The sequence below is a fragment of the Lissotriton helveticus genome, chromosome 5_1 (assembly GCF_964261635.1).
Source record: "Lissotriton helveticus chromosome 5_1, aLisHel1.1, whole genome shotgun sequence".
Classification (NCBI taxonomy): Eukaryota; Metazoa; Chordata; class Amphibia; order Caudata; family Salamandridae; genus Lissotriton; species Lissotriton helveticus.
Window position 1 is genome coordinate 1,691,015,474 of NC_136065.1, and position 16,238 is coordinate 1,691,031,711.

The 16,238-nt window shown below is 48.4% G+C and overlaps 2 protein-coding genes across 6 annotated transcripts in view; one reads left to right on the plus strand and one right to left on the minus strand.

Annotated features, from left to right (window-relative positions):
• Positions 1 to 15,421, plus strand: part of GMPR2 (guanosine monophosphate reductase 2) — a 288,749-nt gene extending 273,328 nt beyond the window's left edge. Inside the window, exon 10 of the mRNA XM_078644940.1 lies at positions 12,686 to 15,421. Coding sequence (XP_078501066.1) covers positions 12,686 to 12,881 — 196 coding nt within the window. The 3' untranslated portion in view covers positions 12,882 to 15,421. The remainder of the gene's footprint in view (positions 1 to 12,685) is intronic.
• Positions 15,361 to 16,238, minus strand: part of TINF2 (TERF1 interacting nuclear factor 2) — a 237,388-nt gene continuing 236,510 nt past the window's right edge. For 3 of the 5 annotated variants that reach the window (XM_078644938.1, XM_078644935.1, XM_078644936.1), the window contains one exon: positions 15,361 to 16,130. In XM_078644938.1, the coding sequence (XP_078501064.1) occupies positions 16,083 to 16,130 (48 nt within the window). In that variant the 3' untranslated portion in view covers positions 15,361 to 16,082. The remainder of the gene's footprint in view (positions 16,131 to 16,238) is intronic. The other 2 variants (XM_078644937.1, XR_013594963.1) reach the window with 2 other exon arrangements.

The following is a 16,238-nucleotide window of genomic DNA, read 5'->3' on the forward strand; positions in this document are numbered from 1 at the left end:
ATTCTGGACCAGATCCGAAAGATTCCCCTGATGTGGAGCCCACTGGGACTTCAGATCCCACTGATAAGCCCACATATGCCTGCTTCACCAGCAGGATGTAGGGGGCTATTAATTCCTGAAGCCTCTCGCAAATCCAGTACTGAGGTTGCAACATCGGGATCATAGCCAAAATGTCCTGGATACCCACTCTGCGGAAAAGGTGCCAAACTGCATCAACTCCAGAATGGCTACAATGAAAGGGAGTGTCTGAGAAGCAGTCCAGTATGATTTTGACATGTTGATAGGTATCGCCAGTGAATGCAGGATGTTTGCTGTAGTCTGGAGGTGATTGATGACTACTTGGGTGCGAATCCGACAACAGCCTGTCATCGAGGTAGTGGAAGACTGGAACCCCTGACCTCGCTGGTGAGTTACTACCACTGCCATCACATTTGTGAACACCTGTGGTGCACTGGGGTGGCCAAAAGGGCGCACAGCCAAAGGCGCTCATTTTAGGGAACGTATAGAATCTGCCAACAACCCCACCAAAGAACTTTTCTCCATTTATAAAGAGCTTACGGCCCCCATCAGACTTGAGGCCCAAGACACCTTCTCCAATGAGCTATGTGATGACATAGCAGATTACTTTGTAAACAAAGTGGATATAATACATACCACTTTTACAGGCGGTATGGACCTGTGGGTTAAACGTACGGAAGTGGGAAATGACTGTCATCAAACCCCATCTGACTGGCTTTCAAGTACCTGATAGGCAAGATCTGCTTAATATTGCGAACAGCATCCAGTCTGGCTCCCCCTATGATGTGATTCCTCCTAATCGCTGTAAGGGAGTCCTAGAATGCATGATCGACCAGATTGGACACATGATCACCCTATCTTTTCAAGAGTGCCATGAGCTTGACGCATGGAAAACGGTCCAAGTCATCCCTCTGAAGAAAAAAACAACGTTCATATCTCCCAGCTACAGAATCTCTGCCCCATTTCCCTTCTTCCTTTCTGTGGGAAAGTTGTGGAGAAAGTGGTTAACAGCCAACTCATGAAATACCTTGAGGAGGAATAACCTCCTCCATTCCACACAGTCAGGGTTTAGAGCAGGCCACTCGACGGAGTCGGCTGTTCTCTTCTCCACAGAATGTCTCAGACAGTTAGTGGATGAGGGGCAGACAGCAGCGTTGGTTTTATTAGATCTTAGTTCAGCTTTTGACACCGTGCTGCACACGACGCTGCTGTCTCGCCTCTCAGACATGGGAGTGGAGGGATCTGCTTATAAATGGATCAGATCTTTTCTGGAAAACAGGAGTTTTCAGATACATTGCCCTCCTTACAAATCCTCCCCCTGGAAGCTGAGACATGGAGTTCCACAGGGCTCCAGTTTGAGCCCTACGGTGTTCAATCTTTACATGGAACCCCTAGCTCACACTGTGGAAGCCTTCGGAGTGGATATCGTCACATATGCTGACTATACCCAACTGATGATTAAACTCACGCACAATCAGATGGAAGACACCACCAACTTTTCCAACTGCATGCTATCGGTGGCAGGGTGGATGAACAACAACTGCCTGCGTCTGAACGGCGACAAAACAGAACTGCTGGTTGTTGGCAAATCCCCCTCGGCCTGGTCGCATGCACTGAATTGGGCGTGATTCCCTCCCCGGCGGAATCCGTTAGAAACCTTGGAATCATGCTTGATGCGGAGCTTTCTTTTAAACAACAGGTCAATAAAATCACGGGAAGATGTTTTGGTATACTCAAAACTCTTCGCAAAGTTCTTGACCTTCTCCCCATTAGCGCCAGGAAGACACTTATCCACGCTCTAGTCACACCACATCTGGACTATGGCAATGCCCTGCTCTTAGGCTTAAGTAAAAAAGGCATACACCAACTGCAGTGCGTTCAAAATGCTGCCGCTCGCCTGGTGCTCAAGCTCCCGCGTAGAGCATCAGGAAAGACGGCACTATTTAAACTTCACTGTCTCCCTAATGAGGAACGCATTAAGTTTAAAGCGCTCTGCTTTGCACACCGCATTGCCCAGGGAAAAGGCCCAGGTTACTTGCGAAAACTTCTTACCATCCATCGCCCTATCCGGAATTTAAGATCTGCCGGAGCGATGCTGTTCCAACTTCCCCGCATTCGCAAGGCCAGGATGGGAGGTCGCTCCATCAGGTTTTTAGCAAGTAAATACTGGAATTAACTTCCACTTGACCTGCTTATGGAACCCACTGAAGCTAGATTCAGATTGAGACTTAAAACCCATCTCTTTCCACGTAAATAAAGCCTTCATGTTCCTTTGACCTAGGCCACTCGCTTTTGGATTTCTGTCTCTTGGAGCAGCAGTAATTTTAGCACAGGGACACACTGTCTTGAGTGTAACCAGGCGCTCTAAAAATTGTTTTATTATTATTATTATTATTATCACAGGGAACTGAAACTACTCATGCCCACTGAACCGCAGGCCACAGTCTAGGGGTCTGCAGGACGGGGAGGTGAAAATATGCGTCCTAGAGGCCCAACTCTACCATCCTGTCTCTGTGATCCAAGGCAGACAACCTGAGCCAAAGTGTGCATCATTAATGTCTCTTTCTGTAGAAAGGCCTTAAGGGAGAAGATCTAGGTTAGTACAGAAGCCTCTGCCTTTTTTTGGCCTCAGAAATTACGAGAATAGCAACCACGCCCTACTTCTGATGCTGGCACTCTCTTCCTGGCTCCTTTGACCAGCATAGCTGCACCTGCTGTCGGAGCAACGAGAGAAGGTCCTCCGTCAACTGTTCTGGGGATAGTGGTGATGGGGTTTCCGGGAATGGAAGGGCATAATCCCTCTGCCCAATTTGAAGCACCCACAAGTAAGAGGTTATTGCGTGCCTCATCCTGCCACTAGTGGTATTGGTGTGCTCCATTGAGGACCCATTAAAGAGGTTCAGGTTCTTCAGCAGCCGGAGCTGGGGGTGACTGGATAGTACTCTGGGTGTGGGCATCCTTTGTGATAAAGATGGAGTGCATGAAATTGTAGATGTCCTGGATATGCTTTTGGGCGATTAGCTGCTCTCTACAAATCTGAGTTGATTGAGTTGCTCTTTGTCTGGGGAACCCTGTAGCATACCTATCCTCAAGCTCCGCAAGTGGAGTGTGGAAACGAGACCTAGAAGTGTGGCGCTTGCTAGGAGAAGTCAAAAAATGCTTTGATTTGTTCATGTGCTTCTTGGACTTAACCGACTTCGATGGCAACAACTTGGAGCAAGAGGATGATCGTCTGAAGGTTCGGCTCGGAGAATTGACCAGGGATGTCCTTCGGTTCAGGGCCAGCTAGGAGCCTTCTTCTGCCTTGCCACCAAGAGCTACATCACCCGCTAGTGAATCGCCGTTGAATGCATGGACTTTTAGTCGGTGCAGGCCTTGGGGTCGTGGCACGACCCCAGGCAAACCAAGTGTGGATCAGAGACAGACATCTGTCTGGTTGTATCATTCTTCATACAATTTAAACCCTGTGGTTTGTTGGGAGACGTCTTCCTAGCACACTGGTAACAAGAGTTGACAAATAGTCAAAAAAGTAGTCTAAAAATGACCGAGGTATCTCTCCAGGATGCACGCTGTTGCCTCTGAAAGAAGGAACTGATGTCAGCGAAGGAGGTTGGTGCCTATATGTGCATGTCAGTTCTGATGCACAGCCACCTGATTCCATCAACTGGCACACAGAGGTACTGCTGAAGATTTTCCAGATTCAGTCTCACTCCAGGGCACTATTCTAAAGTGAGGAATCTGCGGTTAGAAGTATCTATTGAAAACAATAGGACTTGATATGTATAACAAAACTAAATGTTTAGGGTTTAACTAAATTATTATGAATTAGCAGACAGTTTTTCACTATAACCAAATCAAACATGTCCTAGCGGGCTAGGCCGAGAAACTGCATAACATGGCGGAGGAAACCATAGTAGAGTGTCAAGTACTAACAATCCCTCTACTTCAGCACACTGGCTCACAAATTTACAGAACACTACTGAATTGGGAAGATTAACAGATGAGGATTTACTGCCAACCTAGCGGTGTAGCTATAATAGCAGGGATAAGGCTGGTCAAATTAAAAATACTACACCGAGCATACTACGCCAGACCTAGATTATTCTGCATGGCAAAGACCAATAATGAGAAATGTTTGCAAGGCTGTCATTGACACTGCTACAAACCTTGTGGGACTGCCACAGGCTAAGGTTGTACTGGAAGTAGGTGGGCCGGTGCATTTCTGAAGTCATGGATGAGAATTTTGCAGTTGAGCCAAAATTGCCAATGTTGGGAATTTAGAAGAAGCAACCGTTTCCCAAATCCACCTTGCGTTTTGTGATGTGGCACTTGTAGTTGCCAGGCGGTATAGCTCAACTGGGGGTAAGTGGCATTTCTCCTAACCTGGAGCTCTGGAAAGTGGGTATGGACTGGTGCACGCAAGCCGAACATACAGTTTTTAAGGCCTTGGGCTGTCTGCAGAAATTTGACATGGTTTGGGATGTTGGAAAGAATTTAAGGACATAGCGTAACTTGCACTATATGACATTTCAGACAGTGCTGTTTCGCAGAAGTGTGAAGTAATAATGTCAATGTGTTTTATGTTTATATCACTGTTTCTGTGTTGAAAGTACATAATGAAATAAACCGTTTTTTAGAAAAAGAAAGTGATTGCAGCACATCTTAAGAGGACGGGTGCCCCAGTCTCTTTCCCCTACCTCGACGACTGACTATTGAAGGTGGGTTCGCCGCAGTCATTTGTCACACTGGTTCTCTCTCACTCAGTTCCACATACTATCTTACCCTCAATTCACTCTCACTTACACACTTAAATATGCATACCCATTTTCATTGATTTTGACTCTCCATTTGACATGCTCAACTCTATCCCCCTCATTCCTAGTCACTTTCACTTACTTTCTCAGTTATACATAGTCACATATGCACATACCAACAACACTGGAAATATATTTTTCCTTACTTTGATTGCTCTGCTAGTGATTCCTTGATGGTAGCAGAAGGTGTGAGGAACTGAGAGCACCAACAATCCTCGTCATGGTGTACCGCCAAAGGTCACTCAGTTAACCTGTGCTAACCCTCTGGTAGCTTGGCTCAAAAACAGGCTAAACCTAGAAGGGATTTGTAAAGTACTTATGCAGCACACAAACAATAATAAAGGGAAAACACAGGAAAAAATCTCACACCAATATAGAAGAGTAAAATGTAATACATTATTTGACACCAAAACATAGATATGCAATTTCAAAGATGTAACTAAATACAGGGCCCAACTGGACAAAGCGCCACTCGCGGTTATCTGGTTTTGTGCTAGACCTGGGGAAAGTCACAAGTTCAGACCAACCATGATGGAGCACAGACCCGATACAGGAACTAGATTAGTCTACCTGAAAAAGTTATCTTTTCAGAGTCTGGCACGAAGAGTCTAGTTATTGGTGGAGTAGTCCACAAGGTACAGGCAGAGCATCGCTGTAGCATGAAGAGCAGGCCGGGCATCGTGGATGGTTGTCGCTGTAGCACGATCATCCTGTCTAGCGTTGTAGACAGTCATTGCTGGAGCTTCGAGTTGGAAATCACTGCCACCTGTCGATGCTGTAGTGTGAAGAGCAGATCTCTGGTTGCCAGTAGTCACTTGCAGCTGCTGTAGAGCAAAGTCGGGTTCACCTGAGCATTGCATTGGCGGTCGTCGCGGATGGCAAAATCTCAGTGCAGACAGGCCCAAAACGTCCTCATTTTATTCACAGGAGAAGCTCGCTGATACCGGCCAAGGGTCCAGGACCTGGGAATGCACCTTTTCAGCAGAGGCCAGCAGTGCTCAGGCAGGTCCAGTACAGTAGGTCAGCTGGGCAGTTATGGTTTCCCTGTAGCTGAGAACAGGTCAGCCACCTGATCCCTGGAGTCACTCTGTCTGGGATGAATAGAGCAGGGCAGCCCTCCTTCTGTAGTATCCACAGGTCCAGGAGTGTACTGAAGAGTGGGTCTCATGATCCAATATTTACACCCGATACCAGCTTTGAAATGGGAGAAACTTCTAGTTTCTGCCCCACTGATTGTTCTGGAATTTGCTTCCTCCCTGCCCTTGTTCCAGGATGTCTGGGGTGACAAAAGGCTAGTGTTAAGTCCTTTCTGAATGTGCTGAGGCATATTTTTTTCAAATGTAAGGGTGATAGGCTCTGCCCCCACTCATCTTATCAGGATTGCTTATCCTGCAAACAGTCCATCCCTCTTTGTGACACTGTCTTGGAGGAATACACAAATGCCTACTACATCTAGTCATGTGATTCAATACACAGGCACCAAATGATTATGACAAGACAAGGCCCACTTTCTAAAAATGGCATTTTCAGAATTGTGACTTACAATTCAGCTTTACCATTGAAGAGGAATTTAAATTACAATTCTTTAAAGACTAAACATGACATTTCTACCTGCTCCCAAGAAAACTTTAATACGTATTAAATGTAATAAGGTAACTTAATGTTATCCTATGTGAGAGGTAGGCCTTGCAGTAGATATGTAAAACATAAAAGTACATGTCTCACTTTTTAAATACGAGGTACCCTGCCCTATGGGCTGTTTAAGGCCTACACTAGAGGTGACTTGTATGCATTAAAAAGAAAAGTTTATGCCTGGCAAAGGGTGTATTTGGTCAGATCAAAATGTCAGTTTGAAACTGCTCACGGGCTGCAATGTCAGGCCTGAGACCTGTTTTAACAGGGCTACTTAAGTGGGTGGCAAGCCCACTTGTGGCATTTAACTTACAAGCCCAGGGTAGATGTAGTACCACTTTACTGGGGACTTATAAGTAAATTAAATGCAAATGTTACCATGTTTAAAGGTGTGAGCTCAAGCACATTAGCAGTGGTACAGTGCACGAAGCACTAAAGCAAACAAAATGATTTTCAGCAAAACAGAAGGGGAGAAGGCAAAATGTTTTGGGGAAGACTACCCTAAGGATGTCAGGCCTAACGGGTAGGAATCTAGTACTAGATCTAAAAAAACAAACAAACAGCCAGGCATGATTTCCACCCTGCAAACGAGGAGCTAGACAGGGTAACTAGGCACAGAAAGACATGCCTGAGTACTGCATCAACCCACTGCCTGACCCTCCTACCCCACACTCCACAGACAAGTGCAATGCCATCAACTTCTTCACAGAGAAAATGCACACATTGACAACACCAAGGCTGATTCTACTCTTACATACAGCCCTTCTCATAAAATTGTGAAGTTGTCATCTTTTAAAACCCCATCTCTTGCAAATGTTGCTGCCATGTTCAACTCCAACAAAACCACTTCCTATGAAGATGTCTTACTCTCGTCCCTCGTCAAATCATTCTACTGAGATGCTCTCTCATCTATACTCACCACTGTCAATGCTTCCTCACTCAAGGCATGTTCTCAAAAGCTCTCAAGATAGGCTACATCCTCTTACTCCTAGGGAAACTTACATTAGACCTGGATGACCTCGCCAAAATCAGCCCATTGCTCGCTCACCTACTCCCATTTGCAAAATGAGTGAAAAAGCGGTCTACCCTCAAATACCAGATCACATCAGTGCTGTCACCTGTATAACCACCAATCTGGTTTCATTTGACAGTGCAACACGGAGACCGCTGCCTTGCGCATTGCAGATGACAAGCTCCTGACCACAGATGAAGATGGCCCATTTCCTGATATTTCTGGAAATATCAGCTGCCTTCAACAACTTCACCCACAGCCTACACTCTCTAATAGGATTTACTGGCAATGTTCTTCGCTGGTTCTCCTCCTACTGATGCCTGTTTATTCACATGATGATTCAGAAAACCCCCTTTTCTGAATTGTTTATTCACATGGGCACCTCCAGACTCCAAAAGACTCTTCTTGGTGCTCATTGTGCTTTCTTTCAATCTGGGTAGTCTTCCTGTCCCCACTCTATGGCACGGACGGCATTTTGGTGCGAAACCAAATGCAGTCAATCACCTTCTTCAGGGCACAAAGCATTTAAGTAAAGGCAAGCCAGCCTTGGATAGTTACCACATCTTATGTCACAAAGTGAGCATAGCTGTATAGGCAGGTGGGCAACACTGTCCCTTAGTCCAGAAGACGTTGCTAGTGAAGATGATAAGAAAACCCCAGGATACTCATGGGATGAGGGCTGGCATATACAGAAATCAAGATGAATGACAAAAATGTCTCCAGAGTATACTATAAATCCAGCAACGGCTTGGCTGTATATGTACAGAATGGTCCTCTGGAAGATGCTGAAAGCTGATAAGGGCAAATGGAATCCACCATATCACGGACTCTGATCCCACAGCAAAAAACAGCAGTGGATGTGGTAACTATGCAAGGCTACTTTCCGCCCCTTTCTCCCTAAGGGGAAAAGTTGGCATTACCTTGTTGTATATAATTAGATGATATTGTGATTTATAAGCATCTGTTTTGTTAGTTTACACTATCTTCCACAAATGAGTAGCCAATTTGTGGACAATATTAAAAAAACGTTATAATAAAGACAAAATAACTAATAAAATGTGTTGTGAGAATATATGTAGATGACTTGGTTAGAATTTTTTGGCTCTGTGTATGCTGTAATTAATCAATATTATTTGATAAATACAAATGTAAATATATAGGATTGGTGGTTTTTGTTCTTCAGTTTGTAGCTCATTCCCCTGCCTCCATCTTACTCCATTTTATTTCCTTCAAGGGCCCTCTTCCTTTCTTTAGTCTACTCACAGATAACAGTATCAGAATGCACCAATATGAAGAGGATACACAACTAACTTCACCCAATGTGAAGCCCAACCTCACCCTCAAGGAACACAGGGCCTGGTACCAGCTTTCTTTTAAAGAAAGTAAAACCATTTCTTCCACAAGGCGACTTTAGAACTATTGTTCATGATCCAACACTCTTGTACCTGGATGGTGAGAACACCATATACCGTGGTCTCCCAATCAATCAATCATATCATTTGTAAAGCGCACTACTCACTCGTGAGGGTCTCAAGGCGCTGGGGTGGGAAATGCTGCTACTGCTCGAAAAGCCAGGTCTTGAGGAGTTTTCTGAAGGTCAGCAGATCTTGAGTCTGCCGTAGGTGGATGGGGAGAGTGTTCCAGGTCTTGGCGGCGAGGTGGGAGAACGATCTGCCGCCTGAGGTCGCTCTTCGGAAGCGGGGGACTGTAGCGAGGGCAAGGTCGGCGGAGCGGAGCTGGCGGGTGGGTGTGTAGAAGCCGAGTCGTCTGTTGAGGTACGTCGGTCCGGAGTTGTGGAGTGCCTTGTGTGCGTGGGTGAGGAGCTTTAAGGTTATCCTCTTGTTGGCTGGGAGCCAGTGCAGGTCTCTCAGGTGGGGTGTGATGTGGCTGCGGCGAGGGATGTCGAGGATCAGGCGTGCAGAGGCGTTCTGGATGTGTTGGAGCCGTCTCAGGAGTTTGGCCGAGGCTCCTGCGTAGAGGGCGTTTCCATAGTCCAACCGGCTGCTGACAAGGGCCTGGGTGACTGTTCTTCTCGTTTCAGTGGGGTTCCACTTGTAGATCCTTCGGAGCATGCGGAGGGTGTTGAAGCAGGAGGAGGAGACGACGTTGACCTGTTTAGTCATGGAGAGGGTGGAGTCGAGGATGACCCATAGGTTGTGTGCGTGGTCAGTGGGTGTTGGAACGGTTCCTAGTGCGGTCGACCACCAGGAGTTGTCCCAGGCCGAAGGGTTGGATCCAAGGATGAGGACCTCCGTCTTGTCAGAGTTCAGCTTCAGTCGGCTGTTCCTCATCCATTCAGCAGCGGACTTCATTCCTTCGTGAAAGTTGGTTTTGGTGGTGTGGGGGTCCTTGGTGATGGAGAGTGTCAGCTGAGTGTCATCGGCGTAGGAGAGGATGTTGAGGTCGTGCCGATGGGCGAAGTGGGCGAGCGGTGCCATGTAGATGTTAAACAGAGTTGGGCTGAGGGATGAGCCCTGGGGTACGCCGCAGATGATCTTGGTGGCTTCGGTGTGGAAGGGGGGAAGGCGGACGCTCTGTGTTCTGCCGGAGAGGAAGGAGGTGGTCCAGTCCAGGGCCTTCTCTTGGATCCCAGCGTTGTGGAGGCGTGTTCGTAGTGTGTGGTGACAGACCGTGTCGAAGGCGGCTGATCGGTCCAGAAGGATGAGGGCCGCAGTTTCTCCGTTGTCCGGCAGGGACTTGATGTCATCGGTGGCGGCGATGAGGGCAGTCTCGGTGCTGTTGAACCCGGACTGGGAAGGGTCCAGGATGTTGTTCTTATCGAGGTAGCGGGTCAGTTGTTCGTTGACAGCCTTCTCGATGACCTTTGCCGGGAACGGGAGCAGGGAGATGGGCCGGAAGTTCTTGAGGTCCTTGGGGTCCGCCTTGGGTTTCTTGAGTAAGAAGTTGATCTCGGCGTGCTTCCAGCTCTCCGGGAAGGTTGCTGTCTCGAAGGAGGTGTTGATGACTTTCCGGAGATAGGGTGCGATGGATGTGCTGGCTTTGTTGAAGATGTGGTGTGGGCATGGATCTGACGGAGATCCAGAGTGGATGGTGTTCATGATCTTGATGGTGGGTGTAATCGTCGTTGATGTTGGTCCAGTAGAGCAGGCGGTTGGTGCGGATGGTGGTCGTGGGGGCGGAGGTCTCAGTGGTTGTCGGGGCGGTCGTGGCGTTGAAACTGTTGTGGATGTCTGTGATCTTGCGGTGGAAGAAGGTGGCCAGCGAGTCGCACAGGTCTGGCGAGGGTGGGACATCGTTGGTGTTGGAGCTGGGGTTGGAGAGTTCCTTCACGATGTTGAAGAGCTCTTTGCTGTTGTGCGCGTTGTCTAGGCGGTCTTTGAAGGAGGCCCTTTTGGCGGATCTGATGAGGTGATGGTGTCTGCGGGTGGCATTCTTGTGGGCGGCTTGGCTGTCTGGTGTTCGTTCACGGAGCCTGATCTTCTCCAGCTTTCGGCAGGTTTGCTTGGAGGCCCGGAGGTCTTCAGTGAACCAGCAGGCTTTCTTGTTGGTATGATTGTTGGAGGGTTTCTTGATCGGGGCGAGGGTGTTGGCGCAGTCGTTGATCCACTATCTGAGGTTGCGGGCGGCGGTGTCGGGGTCTGTATGGTCGGCGGGTGGGCTCTGGGTGACGGTGGTGGTTAGCTGGTCTTCGGTGACTTTGCTCCAGCAGCGGTGAGGCATCTGTTGGGTACGGTTGTGCGTTTCTTGAAGGTGAAGTGGATGCAGCGGTGGTCGGTCCAGTGGAGTTCGGTGGTATGGTTGAAGGAGACGTGGGGGCTTGCGGAGAAGATGGGGTCAAGCGTGTGACCAGCGGAGTGTGTGGGTGTTGTGACGAGTTGTCGGAGTCAGGTTGGCTAGGTTGTCGATCAGGGTGGTGGAGTTGGTGTCATCATTGTTCTCGAAACCAACCACATTGGATCTGCTATGTGTATCCCACATTCAGCAGCATGTGTGATCCATGGCCTAAATAAAGATGATCACATCACCCCCAACCTGATGAAACTTAATTGGCTCCCCTTGCCAGCCCGCACCACCCTCAAAACCAGCTGCACCATTAGAAAGCCATTATGAACAGCAACAATGTTATTCTTTCAGACAAAACTCGCCATCTCTGATAGTTCTCGGCACATCCACTGCCAGGACTCTTTCAGACTAGGGACTAAGAAATGTTCAAATAAAAAAAGAAAGCAGCAGTTGTCCACCTGTGCACTCAGGATCTGTAACATCTGTGTATCCATCAGGATCACTCCAACGCTGAAGACACCTCTTTAAAGACGTTACATCAAAATGCAGTAACAGTACACCTCTGCTCCCAGAATCCATCTACCGCTTCTATCACTTGTCGACTGTATGCCTGCCTCTGACCTGTACAGCGCTCTGCCCCTTTTCACCAGGTTTGCACTATACAAACATACATAGCTGGGAGTATGGTCGATCTGCCTGGTTTTAGGCACCGGGCATGGATGTGCCTCACACCTGAACCCCAGTGTAAAGGTCTTAGACCAGCTCGGCGCGGAGTCCTGTGCTCCTCCACGGTGGCAAGTCCAGGCGCATCCCAGTCATTCTGGAAACCCACATGGGTGGCTGGCTGGCTGGGGACAAAGCCTCTAGGGTGCTCCAAGCACTGATCTGCGGGGTAGTGAGGCATGGGGTACAATGTGTGGGTGGCGTCAGAGTGCCGCTTACTGAGTCCTACAAGCCACTGAGTGATCTTGAGTTTGAGAGAAAAAATGGAATAGGCTTTGCATGAGCTTATATCCGTTACAGGTTTGCTGGCGGTCAGTGACTCACACAACAACGTGGAATGATGTACACATTCTGTGATCACCAGCAGGTGGTGCAAAAGCTCTTCTCCTTAAGGAGATGGGTGGTTTAAGCGCAGGTCTGTGGGCGGCTGCAGGTGAGCCCTTGCGCACTGAGATAGTGGCCTTCGGTGGCTGTGGGGCCCGCGAGGCTGGCGTCTGAACGCCGGGTGCAGAGGAGCTGGAAGTTAAGGTGTAGTTCTGAATGACACTGGGTGCGAGCCCTGCCACTGGGGGTTTCTAGAGAAAGGATTAAGCCGACTCTGGGGGATGATGAGGGCATAGTGTTGGAGCTGTGTTTGTGAGGGACCATGTAGGTGTTCTAGAAGTGAGGAGCTGTAGAGAATGGTGCAAGTACTAGCCTCGTCAATATTAACCTTTCCTCTCCATTTCTTTTTCTGCTGCAGGGCCTCGGAAGGGAAGACTGTTGAGGTCGTGTACAAGGGTGACGTCGAGAGCACGGTGAAGGACATCCTTGGCGGCATACGCTCGTCCTGCACGTACGTGGGTGCCGGCAAGCTGAAAGAGCTCAGCCGGAGGACCACATTCATTCGGGTTACCCAGCAAGTGAACCAGATCTTCGGGCAGAGCACCAACGCATGAGGGCTCAGTGGAACGTTCTAGTAGGGCATGGGCGGGGCCAAAACACATCTACACAATTATTTCCTAATTTATTGCACTGGCGTTCACTGGAGTCTCCTGCGTCTTACTCTTACTTACATCCCGCTGCGCACACCAGTGAGTGACTGCGCTGGATCTTGTATCTGACAAACACCTAGTTCAACAAACACTTTTATAGCTGTAAATCCGCCGAATTAGCACCAAACGAATTTGACCAACCAGGCGAGCACCGCTGTCCTCGGTAGCTGGCGCGCATGCGCACCCATTCTATTTCTCCCCCCCCCCCCCCCGTACGTCCGTGCCATCGAGCCAGTTAAGTGCAATTATCGCAGGTCACGGCCTGAAACCACAGCAGCTCTGACTGAGCCCCTTTCCTTTCGAACCCATTAAAATGAGTGCCAATAAGTTTGGTAAGAGTAATACCCGTCATTTACGGGTATAAGAAACAACACTTCTGACACCAAGTGGTGTGTAACACATTCATATACACAATCCAGCAAGTTAACTTCACACACTGGAAAATAATGAAAAAATAATAATGAAAAAAGTCTCGACTTGTGAAAGCTGGGGGGGGGGGGGGGGGCGGGATGGAGGAGTTAAACATGTATCATGTGATTTGGACAACACCCTATGTGATGATGACAGGCACAATGGGACAGAATAATCTGACACATTCTGGGGGAGGCAGGAGAGATTACAATACAGCCGCTCCCGCAGAGAGCGGAAGGAGACACTTCTGCACAGTTTCGAAACCTCTTATTGACACGTCAGTGAGCTCCCTTAAGCCACCGAGGCCCAGCTCTCACCACTGGGCATCACAGGAGTTGTATCCCTCTGGAGTATGAGAGCTTGCACCGCACTGACAAAACACACATTCCACTCTGCAGCATTTGGTCACTGAGGTGCCAGCGCTCACGAAGGACATTCCTTCAAAGTATGACGCTCCAGCACATGCTTCTGTGCAGCACCAGAGCCCATTAGATGCTTCTGTGCAGCACCAGAGCCCAGCCCCTGCTTCTGTGCAGCACCAGAGCCCAGCCCCTGCTTCTCTGCAGCAGAGAGCCCAGCACATACTTCTGTGCAGTAACAGAGCCAGCACCTGCTTCTGTGCAGCACCAGAGCCCAGCCCCTGCTTCTGTGCTGCACGAGAGCCCAGCACATGCTTCTGTGCAGTAACAGAGCCAGCACCTGCTTCTGTGCAGCACCAGAGCCCAGCCCCTGCTTCTGTGCTGCACGAGAGCCCAGCACATGCTTCTGTGCAGTAACAGAGCCAGCACCTGGCCAACGATGACCAAGAGATTCCCCGTACAGAACGACGGCCCTGAAGAAGTTTGAGCGCAGTGTCTCCTTGTGTAGTGTTAGAGGCCAAGCTCAAACTGTTTGGACCCAGCCATTTGCCATGACACACGAGGGACAACTATATCTCTCAAGTTCATTTTCCAGAACATAAACTTTTAGTACAAGAGCCCAGCACATCATAACAGTGTATAGCACACACTACCTTCATACTGCAGTACGAGGGCCAAACTATTTCCTCTCAGCGGCCCAACACAGCCTTCTCGGCAGTACAAGCATAACAGATTACTTTTGGGCAAAATACTAACCCATCTATACTATAAAGCCTCAGCACACCCTCTACAGAAGGGCCAATAAAAAGCCCCTCTGGGGAACTTGGGCCCAGTTGTTTATTCCCCTGTAGTATTTAGGCTTGTCACTTAGCCTCTTTAAAGAGTAAGCACTCAAAATGGAAGGGGCTAGCATCCCACCCTCTACAGTAACAAGGCGCAGTAATGCAGTATGTGACTGCAGTTCTTTTGTCCACACCTCAGCTAGAGTACCCGTGCATCTTTCTCAGCAGTTCTAGGGCCCACTCCTCCTTCCAGAATGACCCTTTCCAGTGCAAGCACGCCTCACTTTTCCTATGCAGTTTTAGGGTGCCCACGACCTTCCCTTCCAGAATGAGGGGCCAGCTCTTCCCAGTGTGCGATAGGAGGACCTAGCGCAGACTTCTGCAGTCAGATCATGCACAGGGATATGAAGACAGTTCAGTAGGAGTCTTGCACATATGTCAGGGTGTGGGGGTGAACGGGGCTCTTCTGTCGTATTCCATTCGTGTGGGGGTCTCACCTTTTGCTGCAATAAGTAGGTAATTTTGGGTGGGGGAGGTTCAGTTACATTTCATGCACGGGGAGCGAGGAAGGATTGGAGTCATTTCGGAGGTGGGCATAGTGTCATGCAGTGTGGGGGTTCTTCAGCTCTATTCCATGCACGGTGAAACAGTGTTATGTTCTTCAGCTACATTCCTTGATCGTGAATTATTAATTCTTCAGTTTCCTTCCATGCTCTCTTGCCCCTCATTCCATGCACGGGAGTTGGTTTCAGTCTCATTCCTTAACGCATTCTGTGATTCTTTTTCACTTTACCTTTTGCCTTCAAACTTGAAGAATGACTGCCCAGTGAATCAAGGTGTAACAAATGTCAATTTATTAAATATAATACAAATAAAATACATCTATAAAACACGTTCTTTGTCCATCTTTAAGTAATCTTGTTTAAGGGTTGGGGCAAGGTTCCCTGAAGGAGGATCCTTCTGGAGAGGAGACATGGGGACAGCTATTAAAGCAAGCCCATGTGGCCTGACGACAAGACCACCGTCCCTGTAGAAGATTAGGGAGCTTACTCTATTCTGCTAGATCACACACATTCTCACCTAAGTCAGCAGGGTTATCCTTAAGATTACAGCATGACAGTACTGTGTTCAGAAAAGGGATGCAAGATTTCACCAGTAACTGTTCGCCAAAAAGACCTCAGACAGAGTGAACAAGAGCCATGCACGGAACAGAAGACCGTTTTCAAAGTTGACCCGAGTACATTTAGAGACATCACCCAAGACAAAAGTCACAGATGTTGCACTTAAGGGAAAGTTCTCCTAAACACCACACAAATGTGCGCCACAGCTTAAAAGACAGCGCTGTACCGGTCGTCATGTTGACCAACAATGAGAAACACATAAGCTTCCTCTGCTTGGCTATCAAAAGAGTAGTTAGACTCCACTCTGGCTCTCTGGAGATGGCGAAGCAGGATTCTCAATCTGGAGACAGGAGAACCTCTGGTTTCGACATCACAACATCGCTGCTTTGACCTCCTGAGATGCAAAACACAGAGGTTTATTCTCGAATCGAGTCACTTCTGGTACATACGTCTTTCTCTTAGACAGCCCATGGGAGCCACCTGTTTATCACAAAGGAAAAGCAAAAGTGAGATTAAATCAGTCAGCTGTTCAAAAGGCACTGCTTAGATCTGGGGAGTCACCTGGCAAAGTAAGGGGGGGGGGGGGGT